General features: G+C 45.7%; 1 protein-coding gene across 2 annotated transcripts in view; it reads right to left on the bottom strand.

The window, feature by feature from the left end:
* Positions 1-22,174, bottom strand: part of WDFY4 (WDFY family member 4) — a 241,499-nt gene that overhangs the window by 169,295 nt on the left and 50,030 nt on the right. For both annotated transcript variants that reach the window (XM_048858078.2, XM_075130729.1), the window contains exons 13-14: positions 21,294-21,907; positions 13,553-13,646 (exon numbers count right to left, since the gene is read on the bottom strand). In XM_048858078.2, coding sequence (XP_048714035.2) covers positions 13,553-13,646; positions 21,294-21,907 — 708 coding nt within the window. The remainder of the gene's footprint in view (positions 1-13,552; positions 13,647-21,293; positions 21,908-22,174) is intronic.

The raw sequence follows: 22,174 nt of genomic DNA, 5'->3' as shown, positions 1-22,174 counted from the left end.
GAACAACGCTTCCTCAGCTCTCGTCCCCTAATGCCCCTACTCTACTTGCGCTATATTGATGACATCTTCATTATCTGGACCCATGGAAAAGAAGCCCTTGAGGAATTCCACCATGATTTCAACAATTTCCATTCCACCATCAACCTCAGCCTGGTCCAGTCCACACAAGAGATCCAGTTCCTGGACACTACAGTGCTAATAAACAATGGTCACATAAACACCACCCTATACCGGAAACCTACTGACCGCTATTCCTACCTACATGCTTCCAGCTTTCACCCTGACCACACCACACGATCCATTGTCTACAGCCAAGCTCTATGATACAACCGCATTTGCTCCAACCCCTCAGACAGAGACAAACACCTACAAGATCTCTATCAAGCATTCTTACAACTACAATACCCACCTGCTGAAGTGAAGAAACAGATTGATAGAGCCAGAAGAGTTCCCAAAAGTCATCTACTACAGGACAGGCCTAACAAAGAAAACAACAGAACGCCACTAGCCGTTACCTTCAGCCCCCAACTAAAACCCCTCCAACGCATTATTAAGGATCTACAACCTATCCTGAAGGATGACCCAACACTCTCACAAATCTTGGGAGACAGGCCAGTCCTTGCCTACAGACAGCCCCCCAACCTGAAGCAAATACTCACCAGCAACCACACACCACACAACAGAACCACTAACCCAGGAACCTATCCTTGCAACAAAGCCCGTTGCCAACTGTGCCCACATAGCTATTCAGGGGACACCATCACAGGGCCTAATAACATCAGCCACACTATCAGAGGCTCGTTCACCTGCACATCCACCAACGTGATATATGCCATCATGTGCCAGCAATGCCCCTCTGCCATGTACATTGGTCAAACTGGACAGTCTCTACGTAAAAGAATAAATGGACACAAATCAGATGTCAAGAATTATAACATTCATAAACCAGTCAGAGAATACTTCAATCTTTCTGGTCACGCGATTACAGACATGAAAGTTGTGATATTACAACAAAAAAAACTTCAAAACCAGACTCCAGCAAGAGACTGTTGAATTGGAATTCATCTGCAAATTGGATACAATTAACTTAGGCTTGAATAGAGACTGGGAGTGGCTAAGTCATTATGCAAGGTAACCTATTTCCCCTTGTTTTTTCCTACTCCCCCCCACTTCCTCAGACGTTCTTGTTAAACCCTGGATTTGTGCTGGAAATGGCCCACCTTGATTATCATACACACTGTAAGGAGAGTGATCACTTTAGATAACCTATTACCAGCAGGAGAGTGGGGTGGGGGGAGAGAAAACCTTTTGTAGTGGTAAACACCTGTTTTTTCATGCCTTGTGTGTATAAAAAGATCTTCTATACTTTCCACAGTATGCATCCGATGAAGTGAGCTGTAGCTCACGAAAGCTTACGCTCAAATAAATTGGTTAGTCTCTAAGGTGCCACAAGTACTCCTTTTCTTAATGTGACCTACTCAGTGCTTTAGAAACAACCATGAATTAAGGCCTTGATCCAGTAAAAATCTTCAGCACCTGCTTAACTTTAAGCACCGCTTAAGTGCTTTGCTGAATGGAGGCCTTCAGTTGTTCTTAAGCACTTTTTAAAAAACTGAATTTGTGTTGATTTTTAAAGCAGCTTGTAGGCCAGCCAGGATGTAGGAAGGCCCAGAGACCCAAGTGGACTCTGTAGGAGTAACTGTATATAGTATATATCACCATAAATCTTTGTAAGATTGGGGCATTTCTCACAGGAGAAGCATTTGGATGTGTTAAATATTGTTGAGGGAAATAGTTAATACAAACTTTATGTAGTAAAGAATTACAGATGATGACATAGATTCATAGATATTAAGGTCAGAAGGGACCATTATGATCATCTAGTCTGACCTCCTGTACAACGCAGGACACAGAATCTCACCCACCCACTCCTGTGATAAACCTCTCACCTATGTCTGAGCTATAGAAGTCCTCAAATCATGGTTTAAAGACTTCAAGGTGCAGAGAATCCTCCAGCAAGTGACCCGTGCCCCATGCTACAGAGGAAGGCAAAAAACCCCCAGGGCGTCTTCCAATCTGCCCTGGAGGAAAATTCCTTCCCGACCCCAAATATGGCGATCAGCTGAACCCTGAGCATATGCGCAAGATTCCGATGACATCAGACATGCAGAAAATGTAGCTGATGTCCACATTCTGGGCTTGATCTTGCAATGTTAATTGGAAATAACTCCACCAGGCTCACTGTGAAGTAGACTGGTATAACACTGGTATCAGTAAGAGGAGATTCACATCTTTGACCATGTAGGCTAGATTCTGAAGTGCTCAGGGCTGGAATTTGACATGTTCAATGCCCACTATCAGGGCCTGAGCTCAGCTCCCATTCAGGCACCCTAAATTAGGGTCAGATTTTCAAAAGTGCTGAGCACCCACCTGGCAGCCCCCACTGCAACATTAATGGCCAGATTTTCAAGACAGCTCCCAGCACCCAACCTGCAGAGCCTTCTGGACAATCTGCCCCCTTATTTTGGTGTCTCAATGGAAATTAAGCTCTTTAGAAATCTAGCTCTAAATCTCAATGATTTATTCTTTTATCTTTACACAAGCAGAAACGTATATTCTCTCACTACACTTATAAGATCCCTTCCGGATACAATACACATTTCTCTTCTTCTAGCAAGAGGACTGGGTGAGCTGTGGAAATGAATGTCTAGTTTATAACTCTTTTATATTTTTATTGCCGTTTTTTCACTTACTCTTCCACGGGATGAAAACAAATTATTATTTACAATCTGCGTAAAGTTGAAAAAAAGATAAAAAAGATACAGATCTTGGCTAAGTGAAACTATAGGTTTACTCCAAAATAAATCCAATAGAACCATAATGGAGTACAAAAAAATTGATTGTTCTCATTATCACAGCAGCGCTGTCAATATCGAGATTGCCTTGTTTTGAATAAAATGTGCTGTTTTCAGGAATATTAGTTCCAGTAAAATGTTTTTTTAGTGAAAACGTTAATGGTGGCAGGAAACCAGTCTACATTTCCCCATATACATGGATTGATTTTCCTAACACATATTACTTGCACCATGAGTCAGGGAACTGGAGGTTCAATTAGAACACAGCAGGGCTCACAGCTCTGCATCAGATTAAAGTCTGAGGGCAAAATGTCATCTAGTAATTTGCCCGACATTCTTAAGTAGTCCCAGCTTCCTCCTTCTAACAATTCATCACTTCAAAACTCGGTAGTTGAATTTCTCTCCCTTCCAAATGATGTCGGTTTGTTAGGGGACAGACAAATGCCTCAAAAGGTTCAAAGTGTGGATTCATTTTGACAGGATACGGTCCCCTTGGGCTTAAAAATGAGATAGGCATAGACCCACAAAAAACAAATAAATCTTGCACTCCCCTAGCACCTCTCATTCAAGGAACTCAAAGCCCTTTGCACACATTCATTGAGTAACTTCCCAACACACCCTTGAGGGAGGTACTATTTGATGCTATATCTCATTGATCCACTTATAGAGGGATTTTCAAAAGCAGCTATGGTGCCTAACTGCCCTGGAAATTATTGAGAGTTAAGCACCCGGCACCTTTGACAATCCCATTTGTAGGAGCCTAACACACTGACTTTCAATGAGACGTAGGCTCCTAACTCACTTACGTGCTTTTGAAAATATTACCCAGAGCGAGTAAGTCACACCAAGCCAGGACTGCCAGAATTGGGACAAGAACCCAGAACTTGAGTCCCCTGTTGCAGCCATGAGACACAGTCCCTCTCTAGCACAACAGCTTACTAATTAGGAGCTTACCCATTGGTATTAATGAGTAAGAACTGCTTGAGTGAATGCTTGCAGAACTGGGCTCTGTCATGCCACAGTGCAACTGAAGCCATACGTTATGGCTTGCAGCATCCATGTGTGGTGAGAAGGGGGAGCAGGAAGTAGGCACTTCCTATGAATTGTATATGAATATGAATTGTATATACTTCGCTTCCATATAGATACAAAGATGGCTTGTCTGACTTCTTTGAATGAACCATTTCTACCTTGCTTTTTCACCCATGTGCTCCTGGGGCTCTTTCCTGTTCCAGAGGGTCCTGCACCCAGCACAGTTCCTGAGAAGTTCTGGAGTGAGCTTTTAAAGAAATGGCATGGCTTGCACCACAGCTTCAGAGTCTAGATCAGCACTGAGATAAGGGCTGCTGGGACTGCCTTGCAGCCATTCCACCTTGTACTGAATCTCACACTCTAAGCGGGAGTCAGGGCTAGGATGAAAGGTGTCTCTTTGGGCTGCAGTAATTCCTGTTGGGGAATCAGTCGATGATGTCCCTCCCAGCCCCGGAATCAGCATCGAACCATCCTGGTGCTAAGAATGCTAGCAGTGCTGCCTTTTGGAAGAGATGTACAACTGGGGACTTAACCATTAGTAATCAAGGCAATCAAGACCTCTTGGAAAGTTAAGGGCAGAGGTATTAACTCTGGGGTCCTGCCCAAAGTCTAACTCATTGAATTACATTCTGCTTCCCTAACATCCTCCTGCAGACTCGGCTGAATACTGTCTTTTCCACACTGTGTTCTAAATTCTTTGTAGTGCTGTGCCATCAGACCTCTGAGTCTGGCCTGATAGGTGGATGTAGTGGTCCTGATATACAGTCAGTAAAACCTGGTAGGATCTTTCTGGATGAAAGGCGCAGCAAAAAGAGAACATTTCTGCATAATTTGCTAGGGTTTCTTGGAAGATTCCATAGTTGGAGCTTGATTTTTAAGCAAATGTACATTTCTGAGAGTTTGGGTGATTCCAGAGAGTTTGGATGGTTTTTATGGAGAGAGTGTGAAGAGCACATTACACTGCACCAGGGTCAGAGCAGCACAGTGAGATGATGTGCAGACAGCCTGCAGGTTTTTTGTTCTGTTACAGTTGGGACAGCATCTACACAGAGAATCTCATGTTAAGTCAATCCTGCAGCCCTCCAGATGCTATGACATCTTTGCATGGACATCTCTCAAAGCCAGACAAGTCAGCTGGGTCAGCTCCCCTCCTTCAAGGGTAAAGCCTTTGGCGGGGGAGGGGGGGTGCTCGAGAGGAAGATTTGGCTCCCAGCTCCCCAAAACAGGCTGCAGGACCTGCCCCCACACCCTGCCGATCTCCCCAGCCCATGCATCTGTCCAGCTCTGTGCCCCAGGCACATCTCTCTGCAGGCCCTGGCAGTGCAGCTCCAAAGGAGGAATTGAACCCTGACCTCAGATGCCTTGGGGACCCCTTAAAGAGTGTATTACCATAAGCTAAGGAATGCTATGGCATTAACAGAGAAGATGATGTGCCTCCACCCAGACCATTTCACCACTCCCACCCCCTCGGCACACACACAGATTCCAGGCCCAGAGAAGAGTTTTGAAGGACTCCAAAGAAATTGTGCTATCACAGCAGCTGATCTCCTTTTCCACATGGGAGGGGAGATATCTACCCCTTAGCACTCCCACCCCACTAACTGTGTCTGGCAATCCGAGACAATTCAACAGCTTAATAAGAACAGTAAGATACCCCTGATACAGAGCAGCCAGGTAGGTCCTTCTCTGTCCCTCAGCTACTCCATTATTAATGCTGCCTAAACCCATCTTCTACATGCAGGACACCTGGCTGTTGGTTTCTCTCATCTGCAATTGACTTTTTAAAATTAATGTATAAACATAGAATTAAAGGGAGCCCAACAAGTCCAAATGAGAATGGCAGCAAGGAAGGATACAGCATCTACATACATCCCCAGGAAGAAGAGATCAATGCTAGAGGGGGAGGGTAACCTTGTGGTTAACTCTGGATAGGGAAGATCTGGATTCAGTTCTTGGCTCTGCTTAGGCAAGTCACTCTAGATCAGCGGTGTCCAATACGTTCGCCACTAGCCACATGTGGCTAATAGGCTATTGAATTGTGGCTAATGCCTGTGGCTTTTTTATAATGTAGCTAATAAGAAAAATTCAAAACCACAAGCGTGGCTAGCATCGAATTTCTATTGGACACTGCTGCCTAGATGATCTGGGGTGTCCCTTATGGCCTTGAACTCTGTGACTTAGGGCTAGATTCTTCATTTGCTTTGCATCTTGGGTAGTCATTTACATAGGTGCTGGAACTACAGATCCTGGGGGGGCTGCCACACCTCCTGTGGTTTCCATCATATAGAGGGTTTCAGTGGCTCTCAGCACCCCCACTATACACATTGTTCCAGCACCCCTGGTCACTTGCACCAGTGTAAAATGCTACCCCATGAGAACAGAGATTATAACAGAATATAGATGCTATAATGGGGGGTGTGGAATCCCCGTCACTGAAGGTTATTAAGAACAGGCTGGACAAACACCTGGCAGGAACAGTCTAGGTTTACTTGGTCCTGGCTCAGCGCAGGGGGCTGTACAAGATGACCTCTCCTAGTCCCTTCCAGCCCTCCGTTATATGGTTCTATGATAATGACACTTTAAATCACACCTTCTTCTTTTTAAAAAGGCAGTATAGTGGAGAAAGTACCGGAGTAGGAGCTAGGAGAGCTGAGTTCTAGTCTTCACTCTGTCATTACTGTGCAGGTCACTTCCCAACTTTGGGCTTCTGTGTCCCCCACTTCCCTTTGTCTTGTCTATTGAGATAGTCTCTGACCCTGGAGGGTTCACAATCTATTCCTATGTGCCTGTGTATAGGCTATAGCAGAATAGGCCCCGATCTTGGTTGTGGTCCTCGAGGTGCTACTGTAATATAAATAATAATAGTAAATGCTCATGGGGTGAGAAGTGTCAAATATCAAAACATAACTCATGAAACATGAAAGTGGCTAATTATGACATTGCCACAACGTTATAAGCAGCAATTCACCACTTGGAAAGTGCAATTGTGCAGTTTTTGTGAAGTGCCCTGCTATGAAAGTTAGCAACAAGAGCAAACCATTTAGTTTCGGTTAAATCAAGGACTACCTCCAAAGGCAAAGTAGTGAGAAAAGGCCTAAAAGCAGCACCACTGGGTAAGATGCAAGTAGGTATTAAAACAACCACTGTCTGTCTCTCTGGATCTCAGTATGCTTGGAGTGAGGGAGTCAGCACAATCTTTTGAGAATGCACAGCCTTCTTCCCCTATCCATACAACCGAGTCACACACAAGCTCCCAAATACAACCTGATCACGAGAGAGACCTGCTAAAGGTAATTGCAGCACAAAATGGAAAACTGGGCCAAACTCAGACTGCGGAGATAAAGCTAATCTGTAAGATTGGTTAAATGATGAACTGTGTGACAGGTTTTGAATGAAGGAGTCAACTCCTCCACCTCCAGTCATCACTGAACGACTCTACAAACTGATCACGAGGAACATTCAGCACAGGAATACATTTTAAAAAGTGTTGTTCCCCCTAGGAAATACATTCTTTGTACTTCCTGGTTCACTGACAAGAGCACGGAATGCATCTTTCTGTGATGTCACAAAGACCAGGCCCGGCAGTGACACTTCTGGCATCTGAGAGGCTTCATCCTGGGAAATCATCCAGAAAGCAGGAAATGCCGAGATAACTTTAAAGAGGAGAAGCAATATGTAAAAGTTCAATATAAATATCTTTCTGTGGCAAATGCCCTGCGCCACAAAGCTTGCTTAGGGGGGACGGTAAATAAGTTTATTTTGCCGTTAGCTTTCCAAATAGGCATCAATTTCATTTTGACACTGATGATTTTGCATTTAAGGAAAGAGAATATTTGCTTTGCATAAATGGGGTCATTACAATGAATGGACACAGTTTGCAAAAGCACCAGGGTTGAGTGCTCACATGAGTGATGCTCGATAAATTTCCTTTAAAGACTCAAACAGCACCTCTGCCTTTTTTTTTTTAAGGGCTTTTAGCAAATTTTCATATGTCTCATTTGACATCCATATGTTTTTTTAATTGCCAGTAGAGATGACTGCAACACACAACCACAGATCTATTCTCATCAGCTGTTAATTGTCATACTGGTCAGGTCAGAAGAATAGGCTGCTGTGTGAGATCGAGTCTCCTGTCTGTCTTGCTACTTATTATCACTCTCAGTACATTGACATGCTCAGTGTTACTTCAGCAAATCACTGCTTTGGTCTGATAAAGGTCACCAAGAAGCAGCAAATCCAACTGGGAATGGATCCTATTTCCTTAGGTCAGAATCAGAATGCATTAATGTTTATTGAGCTCCACTAATGCTTCTGCAGAGCAGTGCTTGCTGGTTCCCCTCTTTGGTGAAATGGAAGGATTTGTATATGAAGCTGGACTGATTCCTTCAGGAAGATAACTCCATGCTCCATCCAAAATGTTTTTACATGGCATTCAGACTAGCAAAGTGGTGCTCAGCGCCCACTCATTGTCCATCTCTGCTGTTGAAGAACATGCTGTTCAACTCAGCCCCAAACTCTAGGCCAAAAACCTTCTCCCAGACCTTTGTGTGGATCCTGACAGACATTTTGTTCTCCTTAGAAACAGGCTCCTACCTCTGGGAAAGCTGAACATCTGAGTCAAGATCCACTTCTGAGCTATCAGAGGAGAGCTTTGTCTTCTGTCATCTTCTGGTCTTCAGATGTGCCTCATGACAAAGCACAAGCGCTACCAGCCAGCCAGCTGTAAGAGCCCCCTTGGGCAGAGAGCCCAATCCAGTCCCCAATGAACTCAGCGGAAGCCCTTTCTATGATTTCAGCAAGATGGAATTGGGCACAGGGAGCATATGCCACACCACCACCACGGTATAGCCGCATAAGGGACTGAAAAACACAACTGGCATCTCCATTCCTTGCTGCAGCTGCTTCCTGGGCTGTCAGGCAGAGAACACATAGTGAGCCACATGCAAGGATTCTTTCCTTGTTTGGAAGCAGAAATAAAGGAGCATTTATATGGCCAAACACATGCCAAAGCCCATTCCCCTTCCAGCAGGTAGGATGCTGCCCGTTTACAGGACAGATACCCTGAGTACATGGGGCCCACTGTTGGAAAGGTCCAACCATAAAACATTCCAGCTACCTCCAATACGACTCCCAAACCAGCGTATGGATGGGAAGGGAAGAACAACTGGCATGCTGTGTCCAGTGTGACGTGCACACAGGGTGCCACAGCCCCCTGCTGGCTTTTCAAGAGGTTTCCTCATTTCCCTTCTATCTGCTACCACTCCACCACCATGGGGAGTTATTTATCTGTCAGGGCTCCTTGAGCTACAGCTTTTGCACAAGACCATGACCCCCTGATGCCTGAGTAGCTCGCTGCTCTGCCAGTGGGCTCCCAGCACTGTTCAATACCAGGAATGTGTCAGAGGCTGACACCAGAAAGCTGACACAGCCATGGCAGAGCTTCAGTCTATTGTGTCTCACCCATCACCAGAGAATTTCGGGAGACTACATCATAATCGCGGGTTACACTAGGAGGCAGAAAAACCTCAGAAGCACTAGCTGCTAGTACAGCTTGTATGCAGAACAAATTTGGCCCAGAAATCACAGCAAGAATAAAATATGGAGATTCACACAATCAGCTTCACAGAGTTCATCTTCAGATTATAATGAGACTTCAAATCACATATATTAAGGAAGGCAGCATTTTCTACCAGACAGAAGCAGAGGACTTAGAGACACAGGTTCTATTCCTGTCTGTGTTGCCGATGTGATCTTGGGCTAGTCACTTCACCTCTCTATGCTTCTATTTGCCCTCCCACCCTTTCTCGCATCTGTTTAGATTGCAAGCATTTCGGGACAGGGACTGCCTCTTATTAAGCGTGTACAATGGGGCTCTGATCTCCATTGTTATAATACTAAATAAATTACAACTACTACTGATTCCTTATCAAATGAGAGAAGGGGGAAGAAGAAAAGAGAAGGGAAGGAAAGATTAATAGATTTAAATATGTTATTGAGACTGATGGAATTTGTTTCCCAGCTCTTCATATTTTTAATAACACTGCCATCTACTGAAAGTCTGTGGGGTTTTCATTTTCCCTGCCTCATCCAGCAGAGCTGCAGAGCCAGCTCTGATACAGCAACTTCCCTGACAGCTCCTCTCTCACATCCAATTAACTGTTCTACTTGTTTTTCAGAAATTAATTACAGTAATTGTCGAAATTTTAATAGCTGCTGGCTTGGCTTGCAATGAAGAGTCAAGAAACATCAGCAGTTAATTACACTCCCACCTTCCAGAGATGCTGATGAGGAATCTGGTTTTATTCCAAACCTCCCATTTATATGCTTGTTGAATCCAAATAGTTCAGAAAAGGCAGCAGACATACACTGGATAATTTACTCGTTCGGTCAGGGTGTGTGTGGGGCGAGCCTTAAAAAAGGAAATTTCACCTGAGCAGATTCCTAGTTGTGATGAAGCTAACTGCGTGCCCATTTCCTGTTAATTGCTGCACCAGTCTGTAACTCCTAGTAAGAGGCCAGGGCTTGATCCTGATCTTACGTATACCATAATTGCCCTGGTATCACCCCACTGGCTTAAGCGATTGACATCAGTGTAATCAAGAGCAGAATTGAGCCCCAGGACTGCAAACAGAAAAATGCATCATGCATTGCTGGAGAGAGATACCAGGGAAAGTGCTGATCCCAAGTAGGGTAACCAAATGTCCTGATTTTATAGCGACAGTCCCAATTTTGGGGTCTTTTTCTTATATAGGCTCCTATTACCCCCCACCCCCGTCTCGATTTTTCACATTTGCTCACCCTAATCCCAAGTGTTGGCCCAAACAACAGCTGCTGTGTTGTACATGCACGAGATGCACTGCAGGACAGGTGAGGTGCGGGAAGCCCATTCCCTCTCATGTGGGCTCTTGGGTCCTAGGAGAATGATGCGGAGTGGGGAGTACCTACCCAGATGGGGCATATCTGGATTGAGAAAAGCACCTCCCTGGTTTCTGCTGTGTGCTAGCCAGTGGGTGAGAGAGTTTTAACCCCATCCATAGAGCAGAGCTCACAGCGGTCACTAGTGAGTATATTGCGCCCAGAGCGCTATGCCCGCCACTGGCCTCTGCAGTGGCAAGTGGGAGGCTGCAGGAGGGAAGGGTTTGTAGTTAGCACCAGGAGGTCAGTCCGTGTGCACATGGCTGGAATGCCAAGTTGCAGCACCTCTGTAAATAGGTGCTTTACGAAGGAGTCCATGTAGTTTACATGGAACAGACATGCCTCCTGGGACACCCACAGGAGTGCCACCCCATTTTCCTTTTCCCAGCACAATCCCCCCCCCCAGGGATGCCTGCAAAGAGACCCCCATACCACACGCCCTTACTCTCTCTCACACACACACCTCCCCCCCCAAACCCGTGAAGACAGTGGCAGAAGCAGCTGTCCATATATGCAGCTTACTTTGTTAGATCAGGCCTTTAAATCCACCCTTTATATGTTCCTAACTGAATACATTCACATGCTTTTAAAGCAGCAGCATTAACTCCCGCCAAGATAGACAGTTCTTAGCAATTAATGACCAACCGGGCAAAGCCCTGAGATCTCAACTCCCTCCAACTAATGACATTTGCTATTATTATATATTATTTGTATTATGGTAGCACAGTGGTGCCCTAGCATGTAAGTGGCCGCCCCTTTATATTAGGAACTAGAGGCTCAGAAGCATTCAGCACCCACAGTTGGAGCCACACAGTTTAGAGAAGTGAGCTCAGTGGGTGCTGAGCACTTCTGTGGGTGCTGAGCTTCTCAAAACCAGTCTCTGAGCTCTTTGGAAAATCCGGCCCCAGGACTCAATCCAAGGCCACTACAGATCAGATGTGCTTGGAGGAAATTGATTCGCCTCAAAAGGAAGAAGAACAGGGAGTTGACTGTGTGGTACTTTGCTAGTAGAAATCAGTAAAGCTGTTTGGAGAAGATAAGATCCAAGGTGACCCGTTGTCCTAGACTCAGCTGAATCATACCCAGCCCTTTCCTGGGCCATGGAATGGTGCCCTTTCATTCCCGCCCCCCCTCCCCCAACTGTGTGATTCTGCACTCCCTGGCTCCTGGTGGGATGGCAGCAAGAATCCCAGAATTCTACAGGAGAGGCAGATCTTGCTGGATTTCCCCTCAGCCTAACCCAGGAAGTGCTGGGAGTTTTGAGTATGGCCTTGTAACGCAGCTGACCTCAGCTCCACAAAGAGGCAGGTACACATCCCAAACTTGAAAATTTATCCAAAAATGTTCTTGCCCATCTCTATCTGCCACCCTCTCCATTAAACTTCCACACTGCAATCACATCAGCCTTGTAAACAAAACAGAGTCAGACATAGCCAGTAGTTGGATGCGTGTTGCAGAAAGAGAGGAAGGAGGGGCCAGTAGTGAGGGCACTACCATTTGATACATGGGAAACGTGGGTTCTATTCATGTTCTGCCACAGATTTCAAGTGTGACCTATGACCTTGTCATTTACTCCCTGTGACTCAGTTTCCCAATCTGTCAAATGGGGATAACAGCACTTCCCTACCACACAGGAGGGTGTGAGGGTAAATACATTAGCTACACGGAAGACAAAATAGTCCAGTGATGGGGGCTATAAAAGATAAGAAAGGGTTAATTTAGGAGAGGATGCTTTTGGATGAGATGTGACCCTAAAGTCCAATGCAACTCAGAAGTCCCTCCTGCTTTAACCAACCTGTCCCTTGCCCCTTTATTTGAAAGATGTGGCTTTGCTTGCACTGGCTAAAGAAAGAGCATGAATCCATGCACTCCTGAACACATCGGGCTATTAACAATCCAAATCAGACAGAAGCCTGGTCTCTGATCACTGTTCATTTGATGGCAGTTAGAGACCCACTCATCTGAAAAGCAGAGTCGTTAGCCCCAGCTGTCCTGGACAAAGTGGGTGTCTTCTTCCGACTCTACCTCAATCCCCCCCTGCGGTTATCAATGGATTTGACATTCTTCCTGTACTAAACTGTTCTGTAAGTTGCTGTGCCTCTGTTAAACAGCAGCCATATGCAGCCCCAGAGGTGGCTGCATTTTAGTGGTGACTGAAGTGATCGTTGAGCATAACCAGACCCATTTATGACTAGCCATGGGAAGCACTGAGGACACAGAGGGACCAATCCCTCCGTCTCCATTATTGCTCTGGGAGGGAAATAAATTGCTGCTGACCAGAGGGTGCAGCTTATTCCCCCATCCCCTCGTGCCTGATCAGGTACTCTGGCCAGCTAGTAGAGGGAATGGAACCAAGCCTCCACCTAGCAGCCCTCTTATTTGCTGCAGGGAGTATCCAGGGAGCAGCAGGGGCTGTATTCTGCACCAGATCAGAACCCAAGGACACAGTCTAGCTGATATGAGAGATCCTTTAATGTGAATGGTGCTATATAAATGCAAGTTTTTAATCAACCCACAGGGCACTGCTTTCCTAAATGTAAAGATCCATTAATTCTGGCTCTATGATCTCCCTGGAAGAAGAGCTCTTCTGTTGTTCTTGCCCCGATGAGAACAATGAACTATTTCTCTGCTAGTTATCTGGACTGATTTCAGTGATGCTTGTGTACAGGAGTGAATGGTACTTACAGCACGGGCCAGGTCAAAGGGGTGGAGGAAAGACAGCTCAAAGCACCATCTAGACAGAGATTTACCTCAGGGTGTTCTTCCTTGTAGAGCTTTGGAAGCAGCCTCACCATGACACAGACAGCACCTGGATGTATAATGGCACAGTTTCCCCCTTCCAACCTGCAGGAAAAATATGAGGAGAAACTGTAACAACATTACTGATAAGGTCACACAAGGTGAGCCAGTTCCCCAGCAGATAACCACATTGTTCTTTGCTTGCATTGACCAGATTCAGTGCTAAAAAATAAACCAATGGACCAGCAACCTGGGATGGCCAGAAACAGAAACACCACCAAGATGCACCCTCTAGAAGCACCAAAAGGTATAACCAAAGCTCAAATCTGACCTCATGGATCATGACGTGAAAGACACCCAGGTGTGCAGAACCATTTTTCAAATGACCCAGGCTTGAAGAATTTGCTCCAGAAGGAGTAAGCTACAAAAAGTCTCAGATGCCTCCAGAGCCAGTGCCACATTCTCTATTACTGAGATCCCAAGATCACAACCCAGGATCCAGCACCGAGCAAGATCTCTAGGATTCCCCAAACCAAGAGCAGCAAGTGGGGAAGGTACAGAGCGTAAATAAACTCAGAATGCCTTCCTGAGCAACTAAACCCTTCCCCAAACATCAAACCAACTCAGAACCTGCCTAGAGGGGGAGAAAGAGTTTGTGGTTATTTACTTTTCCCCACCATTTTTCATTTTTGCCACATGCCTCTGCCCATTCAGGGAGAGGAAAATGAAGCATCAAAATTCACAGGGAAGTCTGCTCACGGCATTTTACTGGCTAGAAGAAGGACATTCCAGTAACATGATGAGAGAGCTGCTTTTTCATGAGATTTCTAGCTCAGGCTTTGTAGGCTCAGGATGTTTGGAGAAGCACACAAATTACTAGCTGAACCAAAGCTCCAGCCAGATGAAAGATGTGGGCTGTACAGCAATGTTCCCTCTAATTTTTGACAGGCCGTGTGCGCAAAAAATTTCTTCTGTGCAAATTGTGCTTCTGTGCAAATTTTTGTGCATGCGGTGTTCCGCCGTGTGCGCGGGGTTTAGGATCTATGTGCGCGCGCACAGCTTAGAGGGAACGGTGCAGTACAGTATTATCAGATACACTGTTCTTTCCAATAGATCCTGGTGGACGAAACTCAGACAGTGTCTGCCAGCGCTATCCGGATGTGAAAATAAAACAGCAAGCGCTATCAAACTGTGTAAAACAGGAAGAATAAATAACAGGATAGGAATAAAAAAGGCCTTTATAATGAAACTAAGAGAGAAAAATGTCTAACAAACACCCTGTTTACCATTTCCAGGAGCCAATGCTAACAGACCAGTGCAAAGTGACTAATGTGGGACACTGCCCCACAGTGACCAATGACTATTACTGCACCCTCAAGGCAAATACTTGTTAAATAGTGCTTGCAGAAAAAAATTACTTGTTTGTTATTCTTTAAGCTTAATAAGTCAGCTCCAGTGCAAATGCTGCAATTCCACTGATTTCACATCTACACCAAGGAGGAATGTGGCTCTGGTGTTTGATGGCTAAACAAGCAAGGAGGCACCTTTTTTAAACAAACACAAAATTTTGGTGAAATCCTGGCCCCACTGACATCAAGGGCAAAACTCTCATTAAATTTACTGGGGCCAGGATTTCATTATTTGTAGTTTTTATTCTTTGGCTGTGCTCCTTCGGCCAAATTCATCTGCTGCATAAGGCAGTTGAAATCAAGGGAATTCGTTACACCAGGGAGAAAGTGAGCCCTTGTGATTGGGGATGTTATAACACCGAACCTGCCAGCAAAACTGTAGAAGAGACAACGTCAAGCAGTGTCACCAACTATCACCATTCTATCAATATATGGTGCCTTTTTTAAAGCTCCAGCTCCCGGAGTCCTGTGATTACATGAGAAACTCAGCTTTCGTTTAAAAAAGAAAGACATTTCTAGCACTCGTGGTTGTAGAGAAAAACTGGAAAACCAGCCCCTGCTAGGCTCAAACACTAGGAGGTAAATAAAAAGAGCTAAATTCATGATTTTAAAAAATGTTAAGCCTCTCTCTTGATTTTTAGAGCCTGACTTATGATTTCTGAATGCTTTGGGTTGACAATGCTGTCCAAGTGCCCAAATAGTGCCATAATTATGGATGGGCTAGATCACAAAGAAGAACCAGCTTGAATCTCTGCCCATTCCTGAACTGCACCTACAAGGTCTGCATACAACCCCCCTTCCCCATGATCTTCCAATGGGCCCCACCCCCTTTCTTCCCCACAATCATCCAAAAGACCTGTTCTGATTATTGGACTTACAAAGTTACCCTAAGCTCAGCTGTAAAAAGTATGTGAACGTTCATAAGAGGGTACAATAACAATGAAACATAGGTCAAGTTATTTTCAATAAATGACTATTGTAATAGGTGCAACAAAACCAGATGGAGAAACTGTATAAGTCTAATGAAAACGGCTACTGATATAAGTCAAGGACTGTGGTGAAATCATATTTGGTACAAAAATAAAATTTGGGAACAAAGTTACTATGCCAAGCTGGGCCTTATGGAAATGAGTTTAACTGGTGGACAAAATAATGAGGACACAATGTTCCAAACCTTTTACTCCTTTTTGGCGTTCTTAAGAAGAGACTTTGAGGGATTAAAAAAAAATTCATCTTCCTCCCCTCCCAGCTTGTTCCCCGACCTGCCAGCATTGCAACTCATCTCGACCCATCTAAGGGACTTTCTTCCTGACAGGAAGCCAGCTGGCCTTGCTCTTGCTTAATGAACTTTGTTTTCACCTGTGAGTGCTGAAAGTCATCACATTAGGACATCCACTCCTCAGCCCATCAGTGGGGAGATCAAATTACCAGCACCACAAAGGCTCCTGTGATCCTATATTATATTCCCTTCCCTTGTTGTGTGACTTTCTCGCCACGCTGTTTCTTTCCTCCTAGCCTCTCTCACTCTCTTGGCTTTTCATCGAATCCTGAAGTCAACTATTCTGTGTTCATCCAAACCTGCCTCGCCTAAGGAAAGAGAATCCAACCAGACCATCACTAACCAGGATCAAAGCAGCAGGTCTCATGGTTGACTTGCCAGCCAAAGCATCCACTTGTAACTAACCAGCGGTCCCGAGTTCCCAAAACATCAAACACAAGACGTATTTCCCCAACTTTTCTATCCTGTCTCTCCTCCTCCTTGGGTTTGTCTGCTTGTTAAGAGCAGGATAAGTGAATGCCCTCTACACACCAGGGTGTAATAAAATTAACCCTTTGCTTTTCATCAAGGGAAAGTTCTGAAAATAAAAGACTCTGATATTCTGACTCCAAAAGGAAACAGATTTCAATAAGGTCTGACGACGTTTGTTTTGCACAATCACTCACCAAAGTTTCAACAGAAATACTAGTTTTACCTTCATGTGTTAAATCAATAAAGTTTCAATCTGAATGAAAGCTTTTGGGCTGTTTGCCACGTAAATGAGGAAAACCAAGCACTCTGTTTAAAAACAACCCCAAACCCTATGGTTGCCAACCCTCCAGAGTTGTCCTGGAGTCTCCATGAATTAAAGATTATGTTATGGGATAAAACCGCCACAAATACTTCCACCAAACTTGACAACCCTACCTGCATATCACTGTTTAATGTTGGATAGTGAAAGGGTTTATAAACACCTTTAACTCTTTAGGCCTTTCAGAGCAATTTCAGTACAACACCTACCTACCTCCCCCATGATCTTCCAATAGGCCTCATCTCCCTGCCTACCACACTCCAACAGGCCACAGCTCCCGCCCCACTACTACCCTGTGAAAGGCCGTCTCCCTCTTCCCACTGCATGGCCCTGCCCGAGGCCATCAGGTGCCATCACATTGTTGATCCCAAATCCAGTCGGGAGGCACAGCTATTTAAAACTAAGACAGAGGGGGCGCTAGGGACAAAGCGAGCTGCCCCGTTGAAACCTTGCTTAATGACTCTTCAGCAAGTCTATGGATAGGCAGTTGCAGCCACCATTCTGCAGCAGGGGGCAATCTGGTTCCCAGAGATCAGCCTCCATTAAAACAGCTTGCAGCAAAATATTCTCTCTAATCACAGGAACGCAAGAGGGAAAGCACGCATCTGTCACACAAATTGCTCAAGGCATTTGCACTGGAGCCAGAAACCCCCCGCATCTTCTCATAGGCCATAGCCTGTGGATGGAACTGTGGAGTGGTTTCAAAGGAGTTTGTCCTCACTCAAAGAGGCTGCACTTCAGATGAGATTGAAGGGCCCAATCCTGCATGGCTCTGCACCCTGTATAGTCATTTATAGTAGGGCAAAGCGGGCGTGGAATACTACCAGATCAGAATAGCAGGATTTCACACCCACTGGGCACACGGGGAAGTGACTGCAGAAGTCACCAGGCCCTTGGACTTCACCCCCTCCTTTCCCCACGCACCTACTTTTCACTAACTTTTCAATGCTCGCCTGCAGGTTGGGGCCTCAGAGGCCACGCATGGTTGTTGCACATTGGTTCCCCCTATAGACCTGCCCCACCTAGAAGAGCACCAGAGGCTGCAGCCTCTTATGGGGGAGGTGCGAAAAGGGAGAAGTGGCTAAAGGGAAGCTGCAGGTTCTCAGGAAAGCCAACTGTGTGCACTGGATTTCCCATGTCTATTTGCAGAGCATTCAGAGCTGAGGCCTAGGCAGTGGCAGTGAAAGTTTCCCCACCCTCTTTGCAAGCCTCTTGGCTTCTGAGCTCAGCACCCTCCTCTGCTGATGCCTCTGGTGAACATGGCTCCGCTCATGTCTCCATGCACCATCTCCTCCAGGCTCAAGGGAGCTCAAAAAGCTGAAAGAGAAGGAGGACTTGTGGCACCTTAGAGACTAACAAATTTATTTGAGCATAAGTTTTCGTGAGTTACAGCTCACTTCATCGGATGCATTCAGTGGAAAATACAGTGGGGAGATTTTATATACACAGAGAACATGAAACAATGGGTGTTACCACACACACACCGTAATGAGAGTGATCAGGTAAGGTGAGCTATTACCAGCAGGAGAGAAAAAAAACCTTTTGTAGTGATAATCAAGATGGGCCATTTCCAGCAGTTGACAAGAATGTGTGAGGAACTGTGGTGGTGGGGGGGGGGGGGGGAATAAACATGGGGAAATAGTTTTTAATGACACATCCACTGTGAGTCTTTATTCAAGCCTAAGTTAATGGTGTCCAGTTTGCAAACTAATTCCAATTCAACAGTCTCTCATTGGAGTCTGTTTTTGAAGTTTTGATGTCAAGAATTATAACATTCAAAAACCAGTCAGTGAACACTTCAGTCTCTCTGGTCACTCGATTACAGACCTAAAAGTGGCAATTCTTCAACAAAAAAAATTTCAAAAACAGACTCCAATGAGAGACTGCTGAATTGGACTTAATTTGCAAACTGGACACCATTAACTTAGGCTTGAATAAAGACTGGGAGTGAATGTGTCATTACACAAAGTAAAACTATTTCCCCATGTTTATTCCCCCCCTTCCCCCCCCCCCGTTCCTCACACGTTCTTGTCAACTGCTGGAAATAGCCCACCTTGATTATCACTACAAAAGGTTTTTTTTTCCTCTCCTGCTGGTAATAGCTCACCTTACCTGATCACTCTCATTACAGTGTGTATGGTAACACCCATTGTTTCATGTTCTCTGTGTATATAAATCTCCCCACTGTATTTTCCACTGAATGCATCCGATGAAGTGAGCTGCAGCTCACGAAAGCTTATGCTCAAATAAATTTGTTAGTCTCTAAGGTGCCACAAGTACTCCTTTTCTTTTTGCAGATACAGACTAACATGGCTGCTACTCTGAAACCTGTCAAAAAGCTGAGGCACCCAAAATCAGAGGCCACTTGTATCTGATTGATCCAGCCAGAGTCCCATAATACAACCCCACAGTTCCTAACTCAGTCCCTGGGAGGCAGTACTAGAGAGGGGTCCAAGTAGGGCTTTTCCCTGGGGCACTTCTAAGGCCTAGTGTCCCGGAGTAAGCATTCTAGTCCTTCCCTCTCATAAGGGAACCTAACTACAGGCTGGTGCGTCTCAGTGCACAAAACATGTCATCAGTGACATTGGGGAGGGGGAGCTGTCCACTGTCCTGCTGTCATCCAGCCAGAGCTGTTGCCTCATGACTCCTGGTTGCCAGTCATTCCTCCTGTCCCCTGCTGCTGCCAGTCCCAGCTTGGCTCTCTGCTTCTCACCCAGCCTCTGCCCCAGCTCAGCCCACTGCCCAGCCTGAGCGAGCCCCTTGTCTGCTGACCTAGGTCCCTCCAAGTCTCTCCTAGGCCAGGGGAAGAACACTAGCGAATATGCCACTCAGCTTAGTCACCAGAGCATTTCATCTGAATTAGCTGGCCCATCCCCAGTGGGAATTCCACCTTCAGTACAAACCAGGGAGAAGCAGGGGATCTCTTGTGACCTGATTGAAGCAATTCTGCTGGCCAAGGAAAACTACAAGGATTTTTCACACAGCTTCAGATAATGCACAGATGAATCACTGAGGGCCAAATGCTGAGGTGCTAACCCAGTCTGCACTTAGCACTTACTCGACCAAGGTTCCTATTAACTTCAATAAGCATTTCCTATGAGTCGGGACGTCAAGGTTCGGCCTTTAAAGAAGTAAAATGACTAAGTCACATTTAAAGATAGCTGGAGACGCCTCCCTCCATGGCAACATGACCAGCTCTGTAATCCCTGCCGCCTGGTTTCTAGCTCCAACCAGAAATACAGTGGATAGTATGTAAGAGCACAGGGAGATCCGAGCTGCAGCCAGGGACACAGGAAACTGTCAGAGATTTCCCCTGTCTCTTAAGAGAAAAAATGTAACCGTTGCGGGAAGTCGCTACTTAATAAAAGATACCCAGAAACACAGAACTGACCTTCAAAGTGCTGCGGAAATCTCCCGGCCTTCCCTGAATGTCTGGCTGCAGCCCTGACCTTCTTGTCTTGATATATATAATGAGGCAGACAGCATGGCTGCTTCCTTCTTCATGTTTCCGGTACAGAGCATTTGAAATAATAGTGATTTAGGCCTATTTACATTACACCCACTGACTGGAAGCAGTCTTCTATCCCATTGCAGGAGTCAACATTGATTTGGGTGGTTTCAAGCAGAGGCTAAAAAATGGTTTTCAAATTCCAGTGACCAATAGCTTCTCTCTGGTATTTGATCAAAGACACAGGATCACTCTCAAAGATCACCCGGTATGTAATCCAGACCCCAGGGATAAGCCAAAAAGCTCTCGTAGCCCCTTGTCCCACTGAACCAAACAATCATGTGCAGTGCTGTAGCCCTATTGGTCCCAGGATATTACAGAGGCAAGGTGGGTGAGGACAGATCTTTTATTGGACCGACCTCTGTTGGCAAAAGAGACACGCTTGTGCTACACCCACTTTGTCCCTCTGAAGTCAAACAGACATTTATGCTGTGATGTTTGCAGTCATTCACCTTTTATAAAGTGGCATTGTCTGCCAGCTAGAGCACAGGCCTGGGAGTGTGGACTCCTCAGCTTGATTTCTGACCCTCCCACTGACTCACTGTGTGACCGGGGGCAAGTCACACCACCTCTGGGCCTCGGTTTATGACCACTCTCCCTGTAAAATGCAGATAATACTATCAACCTGCAGCTCAGGGGGCTTTGTCAGGCTTATTTTACTACTACATGTAAAATGCTGTGGGGTCCTCAGTGACACCAGAGAACACCCAAGTATTACTGCTCTTGGATGCTGGGGTCTTTCTATAATAAAGAATCAAAGACCTACCTGTCTTCAGGGTCTGCCCATGCCCTGTAGTCGGAGGCAGCTAATTTATTCTCCAGTTGTTTGAAGCTAGTACCATGCCCCTCCTGTTGATCTTGTGGTCCCTTCTGAACATCCCATGGTGGTTCTTCTGCAGCAGGCTTTATCTCCGGGAGGAAGCTCGCCAGATGCAAGGTCCCTTTGATCATATGGTCAAGGAAACTCAGAATCTGTATGCAGCTCTTGAGCCATGCTGGGAAAGGTTCTGACGAGTACAAGGCTGCATTCAAGAACTCTGCAAATGTCCTTCCTTTCTCGAGCTGCACGGGGACTTGCTGCCCCTCCTGTGTCCAGAAGCAGCCGAGTGAGCCGAGATCCTCCGCCAGCTTCTCAAAGAGGCCATTCCTTTGGAAGAAGTCACTGTTGATGGGGTCCAGATGCAGAGCAGCGGCTATCCCCTGAAGCGTGTACAAAACAAGCTCCAGGATGGGGCTATGCCCCGTGGCTGCCCACGCCCCAGACGGTGGGTCCTGTAATGCACCTTCCATGTCGGAGAGAAGGGACAGGAGTCCATTGAATCCACTGCATGTTCTGAAAGCCGAATGGCACTTGGGGTTCTCCAGGATCCTCAGGAGAGACTGCGGCATCAGAGAGAAGGGAGTCAAAGCAAGCATTCAACCTCACATCACCTACGGTACCAAGTGGGACTAGACAATGCTCTCAGAATTTTGATTTCACTGAAATTTCAATTGTTGATCAAAAATGCGGGGGACAGGAGGAATGACATTTTTGCAAAACTTTCCCGCCTGTTTTTCAACCACCTCAAACATCAGTGATTTTAACATGTTTTCCGAAGGCATCTATGCAGCCAGCCCTGCAACTCGGGGATGGTGCTTACAAGGCTC

This window comes from Caretta caretta, chromosome 7 (genome assembly GCF_965140235.1).
Source record: "Caretta caretta isolate rCarCar2 chromosome 7, rCarCar1.hap1, whole genome shotgun sequence".
In the NCBI taxonomy this organism is placed as follows: domain Eukaryota; kingdom Metazoa; phylum Chordata; order Testudines; family Cheloniidae; genus Caretta; species Caretta caretta.
Note: the sequence above shows the minus strand (reverse complement) of the source record. Positions and strands in the feature narration are given on the sequence as shown.